The sequence below is a fragment of the Protobothrops mucrosquamatus genome, unplaced genomic scaffold (assembly GCF_001527695.2).
Source record: "Protobothrops mucrosquamatus isolate PMUCROS unplaced genomic scaffold, P.Mucros_1.0 scaffold_125, whole genome shotgun sequence".
NCBI classification, from domain to species: Eukaryota; Metazoa; Chordata; class Lepidosauria; order Squamata; family Viperidae; genus Protobothrops; species Protobothrops mucrosquamatus.
The window spans coordinates 380314-399068 of NW_015386201.1; the positions used below are offsets into that span (position 1 = coordinate 380314).

Below are 18755 nucleotides of genomic sequence, written 5' to 3' on the forward strand. Positions count from 1 at the left end.
TTTAATTATATTTTAAATTCGACAAATATTTAATATTCTTTTTAATTAATTTTAAATTTGTATTGTTTTGTATGTATTTTAAATAGATTGTCAGCCGCCCTGAGTCCTACGGGAGAAGGGCGGGATATAAATTCAAATATAAATAAATAAAAAATAAATAAAGAAAGCCTCTCATTCCTCCCCTTCTTCTTTTTTCCCCTCTTGCTCCCCTCCTGGAGGAATTCCTAGGTCCCCATTTCTTGTTATTCCACTTTATGCTACCTCCCCACTGCCTTTACAAATGAGGAAAAGAAACAAATAAAGCAAAAGTGTCACTCGGCATTACCTCCCTCTTTTTTTACTTAGTTCACAATCTTTGCACCAGCACAGAACCAAAATCCAAAGATGTACTTCTATTTCTGCAAGGTGCTACACACTTTCTTGGATGCAGCCTTTGCAGTGTTTACCACAGCTTTTTTTTTTTTCTGGGACTGTTTGGTATAGAATGTTGCCAGATTTTTTTCCCACTCGATAGCACATCTCCAGATGCAGCTCTTAAGCCATCCATCCAGGATTTAAAAAACAAAACAAAACAAAAAACACCTTGTAGTTCAATTCTACTGTGCTTTTTTAGGATGCAAGATGCAAAAGAGCTGACATATTTTCATTTGTTTTCGTTTCATCTAGAAGCTTCCCTTCTTTTCAAGAAAGAAGTCGTTATTCTATATAAATAAAAATGTAAATGTTCGTTTGTTCAAAATCTTAAATCTCTGAAAGTTCTTCACCGATTGCTTTGAAATTTTGACACAACATTGCATTTGAATACGCGCGTGTTTTTATATACCTACTATTATATAGATGTCACACCTGTGACAGGTAAAAACATGCTTTTTTTGAAAAACAGCGCCATCTGTTGGACGTATGTTGTATACCCACAAGCATTGTGAAATTAAACATATTACAAACGTGCGCTTTCTCTTTTCTTTCTTTTCCATTTAACCAGACTGAGCCACAGCAACGCGTGGCCGGGTACAGCTAGTTGAAACATAAAGTACATGGCCTTGCAACTTATAGCAGATCTTGTGTGGTCTAATCATTCAAAGAGTCAAGAGACCAAAGAAGCAATGTTAAGATGTCTAATCTCAATTATGGTTAAACCATTTAACCTCCTGGGCTCAGTTAGCTCAGCTGGAAATAAGCTCAGCTTTAAATCAAGGGACAGAGATTAATTTTCCCAGGTAAGGAGATTACCAACTAGTTCCCTTTGGGCAGATATATTAATGGATGGAGGGAAAAATATGGAAAACATTATTAAAAAATGAAAAAGCAACAATCTAATGAAAAAAATATTCCCAAACACAGTAATATTGTGTGGGATGTCTGTGTTGATTAACAAACTGAATAATAATGATTGGATTAGGGGGGGAAATGTAAGGATAATCTATCAACTTAATAAAACAAGTTTAGGACTATGGAAGTCCCAAAGAAATAGAATTGTGCAGCAGTAGAGAAATACAATCTCTAAACCAGAGGTCCCCAACCGTTTGGGCACCAGGACCAGTTCCGCAGAGAGAGGTTTTTCCGCAGACCAGAGGGGGCGTGGTTTTGTGTGCTGCTTGCATCTCGCAGATGGGGCTTTGCTTGTTTGTGTGGACCAGTTACTGGCATGCCATGGCCCAGTCCACGGACTGAGGGTTGGGGACCCCTGCTCTAAACCCTGTGGAGCTCAATTCAATTAATCATGAGGGGACAAACTCCTTTCCCATTAAAAAAAAGGTGGGATTTGGGGGCACACAGGTTTCTACCATCTACCTGTTGGATACTTATAAACAAAGTAGGAAAACATGGCAAATTGTGGCTTTTGGGATTCTTTCCAACTCCTTAAAAAAAGCTTTGTTTGGGATCCTGGCTCCCAAAGGGACCAAAAAGGAGAAAGGCGAGAGGTTTTCACCAGCATCTCTAGTTACTGTCCACATGGATGCACTGAGGAAATATTGTCTCCACAGCCCCCACTTTTAAACTTGAACTTTCTTTTGCCAGTTTCTCCCTCCATACCAAATTTGGTCCCCTTTTGTTCTTAGAGAGTTATCTCGTTGTGGATCAATAGTCAGACAAAAGAGCAAAGTCCTTTCCCATAATTTCTTTCCAACATTCCATTGAGCTGGAAAAAATTTTTTAAAAAAAATATGTAGGCTGTTTGTTTATCTGAACTCCGATACAGGGATTCTCATTCTGCTCTTTAGATTTGCTTGAAAGACAATGGCTGACCTTGGGATAACATCCTGGGCCAGCACTCTCAAAATTAGGCAGAACTCCGGGACAGAACAGACATGTTCCCCATCGACTTAATAATTGTCTATCTCCAGATAATTTTGGGAGATGTTCTAATGAGAGCATGCTGAAGGCTTGTGCTCTAACTCAAAGCTTTACAGAGTTTATTGGATCAGGATCTGGTCCTTGGGATCCCCATGTACGCTGATAGTGCAGCTTGAGTGATCCTTTTGAACCCCCAAATTCAATCTCTCAGGTTTCAGAGAAAAGAAAGCTTTTGTGGCATAGGAGTTAAGGAGATACAACCATGTTCACTTCTGTTTATGAAAACTAAGGAAATCATTTTCAATGGATTCCTTGGCATTCGTATGAAACATGTGCTATCTGCTTGACTGGAACCATCTGGGTTTCCTTTGCTCTAAATGTATTCATTATAGCATATCCTACAGGCATTTCTGGCATGCCTTTCCTTGATCTATCCTTGGCATTTCATTGTAATTTATTGTGGTCCTTTAAATAAGGTTGCATTTTTCTATAATATGGGCTTATTATCACTGGCATAACTTTGACTGCCAGGTAATCTTTACCTTTCTTCCATTCCTGTCAAAGCTATTTATTGTATAGTAAATTGAGTTTTTACTTCATCAGAAGAAGAAATGTTTTTTTCTATAGTAAATCAGCATGAAGAAATCTACATTATTCCTTGACTCCCATTTTAGCTATATATTCCCTATAGGGCTGCCATTATGCAGTTGCTATTTTGAAAGCAAATGTCACACAGTTTTGCTAGCATTTTCTTAAGTTGTAATATTCAACGACCAACCATTATTATGCTTACCGTCTGGAAAGTAATTGTTACTCATTCATCTAAAACCAATTATCATATGAAATAGAAATTTGATATAACCTAGATGCAGGCCTGAATGTACACTAGCTTTATTTGCATATTTCTCCCTCTACTCCACTCCCTCTACTCCCTCAAAAAAAAACTGGGAGAAAAGGATTAAGTCTGCAGAATTATGAGTAATATGTCTGGTAAAGTAGAGAAATGTCAAATAGTTGTGGAAATTGCCTCTAGTTCTAGTTTCTGCTAGTGGAATTGTATAAATAATTGCTTCTTCACTTAGTAAGTAATAATATATATTATGGTAGATAGTAATAATGGTCCAAGTGGAGGGTTAGCCCATTGACCAAGGTAGGTCTTCTTTCTGAGTAAATATAGAGAGAGGATTTTGCAGCAAACTCATATTACTAATTTGACTTCTCTTGTTGATCACATGACAAACATCGCTTCACAGGCTCAAGCAGGGAAGGGAAACCTGATATCCTGCAAAGATTTTAGATTTGACTGTACCAGTCAATTTAGTGAGACACAAGGGATTCATCACATTATAAGGCTGCAGGAATGACTGCCATAGCTAAAGATTTTTTTTTTCCTTCCATTTAATTGTGTCTGATTCTTGAGAACTGCCTGGACAAGTCCCTGCAATTTTCTTGACAAAGTTTCTCAGAAATGGTTTGCCATTGCCTCCTTCCTAGGGCTGAGAGAAAGAGACTGGCCAAAGGTCACCGAGCTGACTTTCTTGCCTAAGGTGGGCCTAGAACTCCTCTCCCAGTTTCTAGCCTGATACTTTAACCACTACACCAAACTGCCACTCTAAAGAAAAATACAGAAATCTTTAAAAGAAGACCTCTCCAGTTTGTGTATCTTTAGATTTTATTTCAAAGTGGCTAGAGGATCCTGGGTTGATCCTGCCACAAGCTTCTGCAAGAAGTATCAATAATGTTCTTCTGTTCCTCTACTCTCCTAGGCTAAGAGTCTAGCTACGTGTCCTATTACAAACAATGGTAGCAACAAGGATTTAGGTTTACCTCTCGAAAAGCTGCCATTGTAAACATATACTTGAGGTCCCAGTTTTTCTTGAGGAAAATAAAGCACAATACAATTTTATGTTTGTTCTTTTTCCACACAAGAAAAAAAAAAGGCAGTATGAAATACACTCTGGGGAATACAATTAGCTGACTTTTCCTCTTTTTTTATATAATGTAAATGTCATGGTCAGTTTATCTATTGACTTGGTTCATTAATCACTCTTAAAATGTTCTGTGACCATAATTATTCTGGCTTAAGTGCCATAGTTTATTGATTAGCATTTGGTACACTCAGTCATTTTGGCTGAATTAATAAATCATGGTTAACACAAACTATGATACAGCCCAATGTAGGAAATGATGTACAGAGTAATTGGACAGACAAATCACATCCTAAGACACTCCCTAGCACCCATGCTACTTGGAGCCACAACATAACCCATCTGTTTATAAGGCACCATTCTTTCTGCATCTGCATAGAATTTAGGGATGCCTAGTTAATCTTCTCTTTCCCCTTAATGTTAATGGCTACCTTATTTTACAGATTCTACACCAGATACCAAGAAAGCTGGCATATAAAATTATTAAATAAACACTAATTTCATTTCTCTTACCAAATCCATCAGATTTTGAGTGAATATAAAGTTGAAGTTTTGTTCACAACATCAATGAAGTATAACATTCCATATCTGCCCAGAAAATTGGTCAATATTTGCCTTAACAGTTCATAAAATAAGTCAATACTTTCCACTGAGGGTAACTCCCAAAGCTTTGGATTCAGTTTTTTAAAAGGAAGCGGGGGCCAAAACTTCCAAAACTAGGAAGGAAGAATAATCTGAAACACTGTAAATTATAGCTAAAATAGGAGGAAGGAGAGGATGATTAGGTGAGATTCAATTACTTCTACCTGGAACAACAAAAAAAAAAAGATTAAAGGTCCTTTTTAAAAGGGGGGAAAGGCCTCCAGCCACACTTTGAACATTACAGTCAAGGAAAAGCACAACTGATTACCAGCCAATCATTCTCACAGTATTGGGGGGGGGAACAGTGGTCTTTAAGATGTTGCTAACCATAACACCCACCATCTCTCAACACTAGCCACGTTGGCTGGGCTAGTGATACTCCTAGTTTGGTAATTTATGGAGGTTCACAAGTTCACTAAATATATGCAAGTAGTGAGTCATAAGCCTAAGCAATAACTAGCTGGAAATGAGGACCTCAGATCCTGGGAGAGTAAGGCAAAATTTAGGGATTCCAAGCTGATTTTCCTTCCCTGAGTATGACATTGAGTGATGGATCATAGACAGCACCCTGTCTCTAGGTTGCCATCCAGCTTGTAGAGGCAGCTGTGGGAATAGTTGATGGATTGTGTGAGCAGGGTTTCAATAGCTTTTCATTCTCTGGCCTAGGGCTAATCTTATATGAAATACAATGTATAGTATTATTTGGACTTAATGAAGACACACTGTTTCTGAATAGGAGATCATGACATCAGCTAATCCTTACCATGAAACAAGCTGGTAAACCTTCCACAAAAAACAAGATTACAGCCGGGCTGAGTTAGATCCTGATTTTAGAAGGCTGGCAGCCCTCAAAAGTGCAAGGGGCTTAATCGCATTATTACGCGAGACAACAATTAAACATTTCAGTCCAGTACAAATAGCTCATATTTTGGCCTTCTCACTGTTTAATGAAAACTTCTCTACATATGACATATAGTGGAAAATGTGTTGCCCAACACAAGATCGTTGGCGTACCCCCAGGCTGTATATAAACAAAACAAATAGCATGTACTAACCTAACCCCACTTAGACAGCTTGTTCAGGGCGTGCTTTTTAATTTCTTTGGCAGTTAAAAATCTTAAGCTTAAAGTTCCACTGTCGTGTTTGTCTGTCTTTTAACAGTGAGGATGGACTGGCTGATTTGATTCACACTTGCCCAGGAATAAGCTCCATTAAATCAATGGAATTTAGTGCTTCCTAAGGATCGTCCTGCAAATCCCATTAATTCCATGGCACACATTTCGAGGGAAGGCTGCATAGGACTGAGCTGTGAATTTGGATAGTGGCCTTGTCTTTCAACTGCAAATCTATCTCTCTGAAGCATGTCCCATGCAACTCTAACATTATCTTACTTAGAGCCTGCTCAGATTACATAAAGGGCACCCTCTAGAGGTCTCCTTGTACAGTGTACAGCACAGTAACATCCTTATCTTTATTGGACTTACAGCAGGGTGGGGAAAAAAAACTTTTGTTCATATTTGATTGTCCATCCGAAAAGCTGGGTGTGCAATGTCTCCTGCCCAAAAGTATCCAAGCCATTTTAGTAATACAGTCCAACAATCTGCAGATACACATTCACACTTGCACACATGCAGACACACACATATACAAACATACATACAAACTTCATCCACCATTCCAATTTCTTATAAATCAGAGTTTTAGCAAATGCAGATAAGCCAAAAAAAAAAAAAAATCCTCATCCTTTTCACAGTTCCACTTGAGTTTTTAATCTAGCCAGAACAAATTCGGAACAGCTGAATCCAAGTGGGTGTCACAGAAAGCCATTTAGCAATCCTCCCAACATTAACCTTGAACCGATATGAACTGGAAGCCAACATGCTGGCTAAATGGAATCCATTGCCATGCCACGAAGACAAATACTATGCTTCCTGACTAGACTTCCTGTCCTCAAGCACCAGGGAGCAAAATGCAGGGTGCTGATAGCCCAGCCAGAAGGGTGAGAGAACAGTGTGTCACAAAGTCTGGATTTCATCAAGACGAGCCATTTAGGAAAAGGGGGGAAATGGTTATCTCCAAGAAGCAAAGAAATGTGGAGAGAAAGTCAGAGAAGCAGCGGGGGGGGGGGGGGGGGAGGAAACCAAAAAAGAAAGAAGTTCTGTGCAATTCTCCCTAACAAAGAATTGAATAAAACAGATGTAGTTTAGGCAGTGCAAAAGGACTCCACCCTTCCAATTCCTTGTGTTTACTTCTCTCCCTCTCTCTCTCTCTCTCTCTCTCTCCCTCTGTTCAGAAAGTTTAGGCTTGTCTCCAAAGGCTGCATTTGTGTTTCATCACAACTGCAAACTTATTACCAACAGTAATAAGACTTCTTTTTTAAAATGTCTTACACAGAAATAAAGCCAGACAACTGCATTTATCCCCTAAGAGCTCGGTGGATTTTTTCCCCATTGTTCTTCCTCTCTTCCTTGTCCACCATGCAGATGGCAGGGGGGGGAGAAAAAAACCTTTAGCTTTTAAAATCCATTTCCCATTAACTGACTTTTCAGCTTCTTATCAATCCCCTAGTTCACAATACACCCACACAAATATACAGAGAGCATCCTGCACTCCCAAGTCCATTTTTATTTCAGCTCCAAAGCACAAAAGTGACACTCGGCACTCCAAAGAGAGACTCACCCCCTTCAAACTCGTCCTCTTCTTGTGTTCGTATCATCCCCAAATGTCCTAGAAAAGCAATAAGAATGACAAACGTTCTTCTTTGGGTCCAGATGGCCATCATGTCTAAATATTAGACATGTATATCCCCCTCGTCCTGGGGCGAGGAAAAGTGCAAAACAAAAAGTGTACAAAAGAAGATTATGTGGACATCATAAAGCCAGCTCTTTTCTTTCAGCACTCCCACAGGACACACGGAAAGTCTGCAAGCTCCCCTCTTGCTTGCCTTTTCTTTTTAACCAGCTCTGGCTCTTGCGCAGCCTGCAAACACTTTTCCCCCCTCAAGTGATGCAGCTTTAAATAGGAAGAATGCTGCCTCCAGTTCTTTTCCTGCCCCCTTTCAGCTTCTTCAGCCTAATAATCATCCAGTCCCTGGCAAGGAATCGCGTGACTGATGGTAAACAATCGAATCAGGAGAAGTTTCACTCTTCTTCCCTCAAACTTTTCTTCTTTTTTGCTTTTCTTTCTTTCTTTCTTTCTTTCTTTCTTTCTCTCTTTCTTTCTTTCTCTCTCTCTTTTTTTTAAAAAAAACACACAGTTTCTGAGAGCAGCTACCTCTCTCTGTTGCTGTTCAAGAAAAGCTCTCTCTTGAAAGAACAGGTTGGGATCCGTACATATTTGATTCAGAAAAATGATTTGGCCATTCAGATTGTTGGAAAATGAGGAGACAATGAGATGCTAAAGCATTCTTTAGAACAAACTTTAGGCTCTGAAAGGAAGCATCCTCCTTCATAGCTGCAATCAGCCTAAGCTCTTTGCCCTTCTCCTGATCCTGCATTTCTAACCTGCCTTTTTCATGTACAGCTTTTTACTGCTGAAATTATGAAGACTGAAGTCCATTCCTATCAGGAAACATAAAGGTGAGAAAGGCAAATCAAATTCTTCTCCATTCACCCCAGTTACAGTAATCCAGAAGACAGATCCCAGTTTTTTTTCTGGGAAATTACATAGCAATGAATTAAGGAAAACTAAGGCCTGTTACACCGATTTTTCTGTTGACGTTTCCACTGCTTATCACTGATACCTTTTTGCCCAGAGGCTGCCCAGATGGATAGATAGGTGGATGGATGGGTAGGTGGATGGATGGATGGGTGGATGGATGGGTGGATGGGTGGATGGGTGGGTGGATGGATGGATGGATGGATGGAAGCTGCCTACTATCCTGAATCACCAGATTGCCCGGTGACTCAAGGTTTCTTATATCAGACCAATGGCAAGAGTCATTTAGAAATAGTAACAATGTCTCTTTTGTAGCCTTTTCAAAGCTGATAGGGAATCACATGCCTTGCTTCATAGCAGGTGGCTTAAAGATGCCATTCTAATTGTCTTAATATAATATTTGTTTTAGGGCATTACGAGAAGATTAAAAAGCAGCTCCCAAACACAGCCAGTCAATGCCTGAACAAGTGATACTGTACTGCTGAGCCCTGTCAGAGTGGCAGGGCTCAAGCAGTTGTCCAAATCTGCTGTTTGATGCTACTTAGGGCAATTCTATATTGCAGTTTTAAGCTGGTAGTTTCCTGCACCATTCCCAGTTATTTCTATGGGGCTATGGGACCATGCTTCCTGCAGCCTAAAAAGGAACCAAAATGGACTGAATTGGAGGACTGAATGGAGCATGAATTTCTATTATTGATGGCAGTAATTGATTTAAGGGGTCATAGTTGGATCAATTACAAGATTGTTTTTTTAAAAAGTGCCAGGATGAAATGGCTGTGTAGGACTATGTGAATAGCTGCTGGAGAGGTTGAGGCATGCCAGGCCACGCTAAAGATGGGCCAAGCAGAAAAAGGAAATTTGCCTGTACTGCGCTGCATTGTGGTACTAAGAGAAATGCATTTGCTAAGAGATTTTAGCAAGTCTGAATCATGGAGGTACATTTTTTAAAAAATGAGAATTATTGTAACAAATTTTAATAATGTCTAGAAATAGTATGCAACAATGTGTTCTCTGCATATTGTGGGTTTGCAGATCATAGCAAACCATGATTTGGTTTTGTCTTAGCGGCCTGATGTTGAATTCTGCCACAGGGTTTTGTAAGTCATGCCTATAATTCTGTGTTAAGTATGTACCAGGCCGCTATTATGCAATGTGTGATTCCAGCCATTAAATCTAATCCCTTCTGTAAACATGACAATCTTCAACCATGCCACAACTTTCAGTTTTCAAAATGACAATTAAGTGGGTTAGTAATAAATTATTACAATTCTGCACTCATATGCAATCCATTTTCCTCTTGTAGTATTACACTAGCAAATATAAATTGGGCCTCATATTAAGTGATATGTATGTATGTGTGACAAAGAATTGAGGCCTTTGAACTATGGTGCTGGAGAAGACTCCTGCGAGTCCCTTGGATTGCAAGGCGTTCAAACCGGTCAGTCCTAGAAGAGATCAACCCCGACTGCTCTTTAGAAGGCCAGATCCTGAAGTTGAATTTCAAATACTTTGGCCACCTAATGAGAAGGAAGGACTCACTGGAGAAGGGCCTAATGCTGGGAAAGATCGAGGGCAATAGAAGAAGGGGACGACAGAGAATGAGGTGGCTGGATGGAGTCATTGAAGCAGTAGGCGTGAACTTAAATGGACTCCAGAAGATGGTAGAGGACAGGAAGACCTGGAGGAACATTGTCCATGGGGTCACGACTTTGCAATTAACAACAACAACAACAATGTGTGTGTGTGTGTGTGTGTGTGTGTGTGTGTGTGTGTGTGTGTGCGTATGTGTGTATCTATGTATCTATGTAATGGGTTTTGTGTGCCTCCACTTCAGCCAAGGCCAATGTTTCTCAACCTTAGCAAACTGAAGGTGTGTGGATTTCAACTTCAACTCCCAAAAGTCCCCAACCAGCCAGGCTGGCTGAGAAATTCTGGTATTGAAGGCTATACATCTTAAAAGCTCCCAAGGTTGAGAAATACTGCTGTAGGCAGTCTATCTAAATTTGGAGGGAGGGGTCATGGGAGGATGGAAAGAGAGGTTAGTGGATAACTATTTATGCCCTTCAATTCCTCATCGGTTTCTCTCCTACACCTTTTCTTCCTTCACATTAAAATATAAACACAAGAACTTGGAATTCCTTGTTTGTCTTCTTTAAGCACAGAAAAGGATGAGATAAAAAAAAACACATAATATGCCCTAATTTAAACATCTGGAAGCTCCATTAGAAATATGTTTCTCTATTGCTTTACCATCTGCACATTAATGCATACCTAAATGCCTAAATAGAAAGTATTTCACATACTTCAAGGATGAAACAATAAGAGAACAGATCAAGGCAAAAGACACAGAAAGGGCACAGGGAGACCAGTCTACAGGTTTCTCCCCACACTTGAGGCAGAGTAAATGGCACCTCTTGGCCTACTCTTGTTGACCAGTCAAACTATTTTAACAAATGAAGAGAAAGAACCACATTCCATTCCAGACAATAAAAATCCTAACAAAATAATGATCAATCAATTTGATTCAGCTGCTAACTCAATCTACCTAAACATAGGGCCAGCTTTGGGCAGATGGGGTGGGGCTACCTGTCTTGTCGTGGTTTCTTGAATGTGTCTCTTTCAACATTAGACAGTGCTAAGCACAAATGTCTGAGAAGTTTCCATTTATAGTATATGTATATCCCATAAAGTCTCCTTGTTCAAAACTCTGCCTGCACACAACTTCCTTTTAGTAGCCAGCCCTAAATCATGTGTATACCCTTTTTTCCTGTTTATATGAGCAACACAGACCGACAGAAGCTGGTGTCTTTTATTATGGAAACTGATGTGACAAGTATTTAAGCCCTCAGTGATGTATTCAGTTATTATATTTCAACCATTTGTAGCCCATCTTTCAGGGGGAAAACACTTCTGCTATATCATCGTGAAATAGAATAATAAAACGGCTAAATAATTACAATCCACAAAACACATTAATATGCAGCCATCTACTCATTTGGAACACTATAGGTATTCCAGTTGAAACTTTTAAATCTGTATTCTGCATCCCAGTCAAATCACTGTGAATAAAAATATGACAAAAACATTAATGAATCTTTGGAGCTCATGACTGAGCTTGACTTGCCCAAATTGTTATAAATTCCCCAAAATAAATGCCAGTATCAAAAATGTCCTTTCCCCTGAGTAGCTTCTTCAATTTAGCTTAGTTAGAAGGTGGCTGAAAGGGTTCTGTAGTCTTCCTGGTGTTATATTTTACAATCACTTTTCTGGCAATCTGCAGTATTATTATTATTAAGGTGCTTTGGAGAATAGCTTGACTCCTCCTTCTTTGTGGCAGCCTCTGAGATATTGGAACACTGCTATCATGTCCCCCCTCGTCCTTCTCTTCGTTAGACTAGACATACCCAATTCCAGCAGCCGTTCCTTATATGTTTTAGTCTCCAGTCCCCTAATCATCTTTGTTGCTCTTCTCTGTACTCTATTGCCCACTTCCTTTAAAACCCGGGTGACAATATCATGAAGGAACAACCTTCTCAAGGTTTTTTGTTTTGTTTTGTTTTGTTTTGTTTTCAGATCAAAAGGTACAGGCAATAGAAAGGCTAGTAGAGGTAAAGAAAGGGAGGAAACAAAGAATACCAGTAACGTGAATTTTAGACAATTGCTAAGCACTGTATGGAGATAAAAAAAGTGAAGCCTTTTAATGGGACAACTAAAGTTCTGACAAACTAGAAGAATCCAGACAGATAGCAATAGCAATAGCATTTATGTTTATATACCTCCTCATAGTGCTTCACAGCATTCTCTGGGCAGTTTACAATATCAGCATTATTTGCATATTGCCCCCAACAATCTGGGTCCTCATTTTACCAACCTTGGAAGGATGGAAGACTGAGTCAACCTTGAGCCCCATTAGGATCCAATTCTAGCGGTGGGCAGAATTTGCCTGCAATACTGTATAATAATAATAATAATAATAATAATAATAATAATAATAATAATAATAATAATAATAATAATAATAATAATAATAATAATAATAATAATAATAATAAAGTTGAAAGGGACCTTGGAGGTCATCTAGTCCAACCTCCTACTCAGACAGGAAACCCTATACCATTTCGGACAAATGGCTGTCCAGTTTCTTCTTAAAAACTTCCAGTGTTGGCGCATTCACCGCTTCTGGAGGCAGGTTGTTCCACTGATTAATTGTTCTAAGTGTCAGGAAATTTCTCCTTAGTTCTAGGTTGCTTCTCTCTTTGGTTAGTTTCCATCAGTTGCTTCTTGTCCTGCCTTCAAGTGCTTTGGATAATAGCTTGACTCCCTCTTCTTTGTGGCAGCCCCTGAGATATTGGAACACTGCTATCATGTCCCCCCTCGTCCTTCTCTTCATTAAACTAGACATACCCAATTTCAGCAACCGTTCCTTATATGATTTAGCCTCCAGTCCCCTGATCATCTTTGTTGCTCTTCTCTGTACTTTGTACTCTGTACTCTGTGCCACCAGATGCCTGCAAATTGTAGGTCAATTCTGCTAGATGAAATTTCTCCCTTCCTATTCCTGTATGATCTCTTTAATTTTGTCCATTACAAAACTCCAATGTGGATTGTAAGAGAACAGGATCAACATTGCAGTTAGGTATACCTGCACAATTGATGTTATTTGTATAATTATAATGGATATGTTGGAACATACAAGATTGTGGCTCCAGCTGAAATGGTGGACTCAGTCTTGGGTTTGAGAGCTGCTTCCCTGTAAAATTTGTTCAAGCGGAATCACTTCTATCTCCTTCATCATTTATTATCATTGTGCCTACTACCAACTCTTCTGGGGGAATCTATACAGATAATGGCCCTACATTCCTAATTGTGATTTTTTTACAGATTTTACTAATATCACCATGAAACAACATACAGACATATAAACACTGTACACTGATACAATAGGAACTTTATACTAAGCTATTTGATGAATAATCCAGGAACTCCCCTCGCCCACACTGCAAAAAATGTGCTCTGTCTAATCCTCTCTTGTAGCTGGTTGCTCACTGCTGATTCCAGGTATCAGATCTTCAATCTGAGTTTCTACTTTCTGTCTATTCTAGTATCTTTCTCCTCCAGTGCTATAATTCCAAACCATTTCTCAGCTTCTCCTCCAGTTCTTCACATAAGGTTGACTCAATTGCCAATAGTTATTCTGGGGTGCCTTAGACAAAGCCTCAGGCCTTCTCTCCTTCACCTTTTGCTCCTGAATAATCTTTCCACCAGAGTATAAACTTCCCACCTTGCTGGTTTCGATCATTCTTTCTCTCTACTTATCTCTCCCTCTCCTCCCTTCCAACAAAAGTTGGGGGTCTTATATGTATTCCTGAACTAGCTCTGTTTTCTTGCATCTTCCAGACTGACTTCTTTTCCTCAGTTCTATTCTCCTTCCATTGCCTAAGCCTTACAACTGGGTCTAGCATAACGTGGAGTTTGATATGTCTCACAAGAAAACTTCCTCTCTTCCCCAAAAATCCATATCTATTTACCTATCTACACGATTTAGAAACCATCCTTCATGCAATGTAACTATTTCACTTACAACCTGCAAGACTCTCTTTCTCACTCTCTCTCTCTCACACACACACACACACACATATAATAATAGTAAATGAAAAATTGTTTGCAATGTGAACACGTCAACAGAATGTTTATCATGCTAAATATTTATGTGGATTCCAGAACCTTGGAATGCTCGCAGCATGGTTCCCCAATCTAAGAAATGTTTATCTTGGCACAGTGTTATAAGGCACTGTTACAATGCAGAAATAATACAGTACGTGGAAAAGAAAAAAAACACCTTATATTTTACAAATCAGTGGTAATTAAAAAAAAACAAGGTATATCGTATAGCATTAAACAGATAAATCCAATCGTGCTTTCAAACGTGACCTAAGATTTTTAATAACCACAAAAACTAAAACTAGCATTTTTTTTCTTTTCTAAAATGAATAAACTTAAAATATGCATATTCAGCAAACCACAAATGTATTTGAATAAGATCTTCTGCTTCAATAGTTTAATAACAAGTCTGGGTTTTTTTCTAACTCTTTTTTATTATTGTTGCTGCTACCGCTTGTCCTATTACTAGTAATGACAGCTCTGGCTGCTACCAATAGTGAGTAACAAGTTTTACTCCTTGGAATTCTTTGTACCCCCAATGTACTCAGTTGGGAATTAAAGAGTAAATGAAGTAATAAAAACTGAACTAAATGGAGCTTGGTCAGATCAAAACTGTTATTGTGTACCAATCAAATACCTACTATTGGTTCTTTTTTGTAGACTATTAAATCCTAATATATTTTTTGTATCTTGAGTAAACCCATTACCGAAAAACAAGAATCTGTCTTTGGACTTCCACCATCCCAAGATGGTAAAAATTGTAAGTACTGACTAGATTCTTATGCTGCACTATGCTTCATTAAAGGTGGATTACTGAATAAACCATAACTGAGTACATAATCCTTAAACCATGATTGACAAACAATGGTTGGGTTCATACTACAGTAACCCAAGCCAAACAAACCACATTTTAGTTTCATGCAATACATGAATTGAGTTAAAACCCTGGCAAGTAAGCTAAGATGGAAAATATCAGGAAAGATTCAGATTTTAGAAACTTTGATATATTAATTTCAAACTGCAGGTAGGTTTCTTAGGAGGCAACTTAATAGAATTAAAGTATATCCTTAAGCATATTTTTGGATTTGAGCGGTGAATGTTCAGCTAGTCTTTTATGTTTTAAGTAAGCAAACAAATACAATGTTTTAACAAACTTTGATTTTGTTTACAAAATTATTTGGCCCTTTTGCTTATTTATGTGCTGTATAAGCCTTTGAGTCAATTTTTTGACTCCTGCCGGCGGCCTGGTTGTGTCCCTCCAGTTCTCTTCGGAAGAGTTCTGGAAATAGCTTGCTAGCTTCTTCCTAAGGTTGAAGGAAAGTGACTGAGAGGCAGCTTTCTTCATAATAAAATGCACAGACTCCCAATTTCTAGCCTGAAGCCTTTAACCACTACCTTAAACTGGCGTTCATTTGCATGAATATGTAAATTTAATTAATTATTTTAAAATCATAAGTGGGCCTTCTTTCTTTTAAATAAGCTGACATTTGAATAATATTCTATTGTCAATGGATGGAAAATGTATTATAATAAGACACTAGAAGAAAACTTTAAATAGCTAAATTATTTACACCCACACTTTCAGCTTCAATGCATAGGAGGGGTTTTTTTAAAAAAAAATGAATTCCAAAACTTCACAGAATTCAAAAAAAAAAGAGCTTGGCACAGATCAAATTCAGTTTCAACAAAAATAAATTGGGATTGAGAAGTAAATCCATTCATTGTTCCTAGACAGACAATCATTCAGTTCAGAATGTGGCATTGCCTTGCCAATGCTTCTTTCTAGTACAGAATGAAGGGAGCAGGCTTCAGTGACAGTCTTCCAAGTTATTTATTGCCCTGACTGTACAAAAATCAATGGAAAACTTCTAAGAACAGTTATGAAACGTACTCTCAGATGAATTATTCTCTGGACTACAAACTGTTACAGCCCAACATGGAATTTATAATTGCATAAATGAGTTGAGGATTCCCAGTTAATAATAATAATAATAATAATAATAATAATAATAATAATAATAATAATAATAATAATAATAATAATAATAAAGTTGGAAGGGACCTTGGAGGTCATCTAGTCCAACCCCCTGCTCAGGCAGGAAGACTTATACCATTTTGGACAAATGGCTGTCCAGTCTCTTCTTAAAAACTTCCAGTGTTGGTGCATTCACCACTTCTGGAGGCAGTTGTTCCACTGGTTAATTGTTCTAACTGTCAGGAAGTTTTTCCTTAGTTCTAGGTTGCTTCTCTCTTTGGTTAGTTTCCACCCGTTGCTTCTTGTCCTGCCTTCAGGCGCCTTGGAGAATAGCTTGACTCCCTCTTCTTTGTGGCAGCCCCTGAGATATTGGAACATTGCTATCATGTCCCCCCTCGTCCTTCTCTTCATTAAACTAGACATACCCAATTCCAGCAGCCTTTCCTTATATGCTTTAGCCTCCAGTCCCCTAATCATCTTTGTTGCTCTTCTCTGTACTCTTTCTAGAGTCTCAACATCTTTTTTACATCGTGGTGACCAAAACTGGATGCAGTATTCCAAGTGTGGCCTTACCAAGGCATTGTAAAGTGGTATTAATACTTCACGTGATCTTGATTCTATCCCTCTGTTAATGCAGCCTAGCACTGTGTTGGCCTTTTTGGCAGCTGCAGCACACTGCTGGCTCATATTTAAGTGATTGTCCACTAGGACAATCACTTAAATATGAGGCAGCTACATCAATTGTTGCAGTCATTGCCAAATCAGTTTCCGGACCAAGATTTGTTAACAAAGTTATATGGTATACAAGTGTTTAGACTTTAACAGATGAAACATTATAATATATTGTTGTATTTTGAACTATGATTTGGTTTGTTTCTAGTGGTATTTATGCAAAAGAAGTTCCACTTATTCTGTTAGGCAATAATATACCCAAACCTCTCTTAAATAAGATAATGGAATTCTTCAAGTCCATATATCCGCCATTGGCCAAAGAGTCAAATGAAGCACTACTAAACAACACACATAACCTTGTAGAACACACAAAAATCATAACATGCCAATTTATGGACTTCTGCCTCACCACCTAATTCCAATAGATTGGACTAATATGCAAACAGATCAGGGAACACCCATGAGATTGCCTATCTCAGGATTCATGGTAGAACTAGTGACGCAACATCTGCAAACAATAGCCACCCCACAAATACAGGTCACAATGTGAAACCATAATATGCAAGACACATTCATTATTATTAAAAAATAAGATAAGCGTAAAACCATCAACACCTTTCATGGAAGCAGTTTCACAAAAGAAGAGAAGAACACCAACATCTTTCTGGACATACTCATCAGCAATGAAAACAATGTCAAACCAGAAAACCAAGTCTACCCCATTGTGCCATGATGTTACCTAGACTGGTAATGAAATGTCTCCAGAAAGAGAAATAAGCTCTCAGAGAACATCAAGAACCCAACCATTTGAATAAACTACAAATTTGTGAAACATTGCACATGTGAAACCAATTGGAGTAAGAAGCATAATGGGCCAGATTTTCATATGGAATAATCTCATTTTTCAGGCTATGAAAGGTCTGACTAAGTGCATTTTCATGTCCTTCATAAATTATTATTAGCACTTAATTTGGTAGACAGGAATCAATTGGTCCTACCACTGATATAAAAGAGAGGTTGCTACAGTTATTTGGTTATCTTTCTATTGCATCAAGATAACCCTTCAGAATTAAGTCACGGCCTATAGTATATGGGACTCATTCTGTTAAATATTTATATGGAGTTGTTAAGCAATATGTATTCTGTCAATTCAGGAATGGATTCAGGAGTAGATAAAGCAATCTCTGAATTTTTCCCATTTACATTTGGGAATTTCAAAGTCGACATATAGTCAATGATCAGGTTTGGAAACTAAAATAAAGCTGGGCTTTTTAGAACATTATCTAGATGTAGCCATTTCTGAAGAAATGAAAATGTGTTCATCAACTACTCTGATTAAAATAATATTTATTAGTCCAAAGTGCTTAATTAATTTTATTTTAATTAACCAGGAGACTGTGAATTCTAGTCTTGCCTTAAGGTAATTTTGGTCCTATCACTATCTCCAAGCACAACCCACCTCACAAGGTTCTTTTTGTGGGGAAAATAGGAGAAGGAAATAGTATTAGGTATACTTGCTGCCTTGAATTATTTGTAAACAAATAATGAAGGTGGGATAAAAATAAATATAAATACATAAATCTAAATCTTTACTTTAACGTTGTGAAACACCTCTAGCTGCCTGAAGACTGCTTGATGCAGCCACTCTAAGCTTCATTGCAAATGTTCTTCATCTTTGAAGAACTGATCTACAGAAGTGCTTCAATCATGACTAAGGAGCCTTCATTGAAGGACCTCCACAGGCCTAATATTGTGATGGTGTGGGTGTCAGGACTTCAAGGGCCAAAAACTCAAATAGTCACTTGATGGACAGTCTCAGGAACAAGTTTGGTTCTTTAAGTATTTTCTTTAAGTATTGGTTTTTAATGTAAATATTTCTAGAAAAGGGACCTGAATTTTACCTAGCTGCTGAGTATCAGGTTATT

At 38.3% G+C, this 18755-nt stretch overlaps 1 protein-coding gene across 1 annotated transcript in view; it reads right to left on the minus strand.

The window, feature by feature from the left end:
• The window catches only part of COL5A2 (collagen type V alpha 2 chain), a 161159-nt gene extending 153367 nt beyond the window's left edge, over nt 1-7792 (minus strand). Inside the window, exon 1 of the mRNA XM_015817058.1 lies at nt 7545-7792. Coding sequence (XP_015672544.1) covers nt 7545-7647 — 103 coding nt within the window. The 5' untranslated portion in view covers nt 7648-7792. The remainder of the gene's footprint in view (nt 1-7544) is intronic.
• Nucleotides 7793-18755: the final 10963 nt, after the last annotated feature.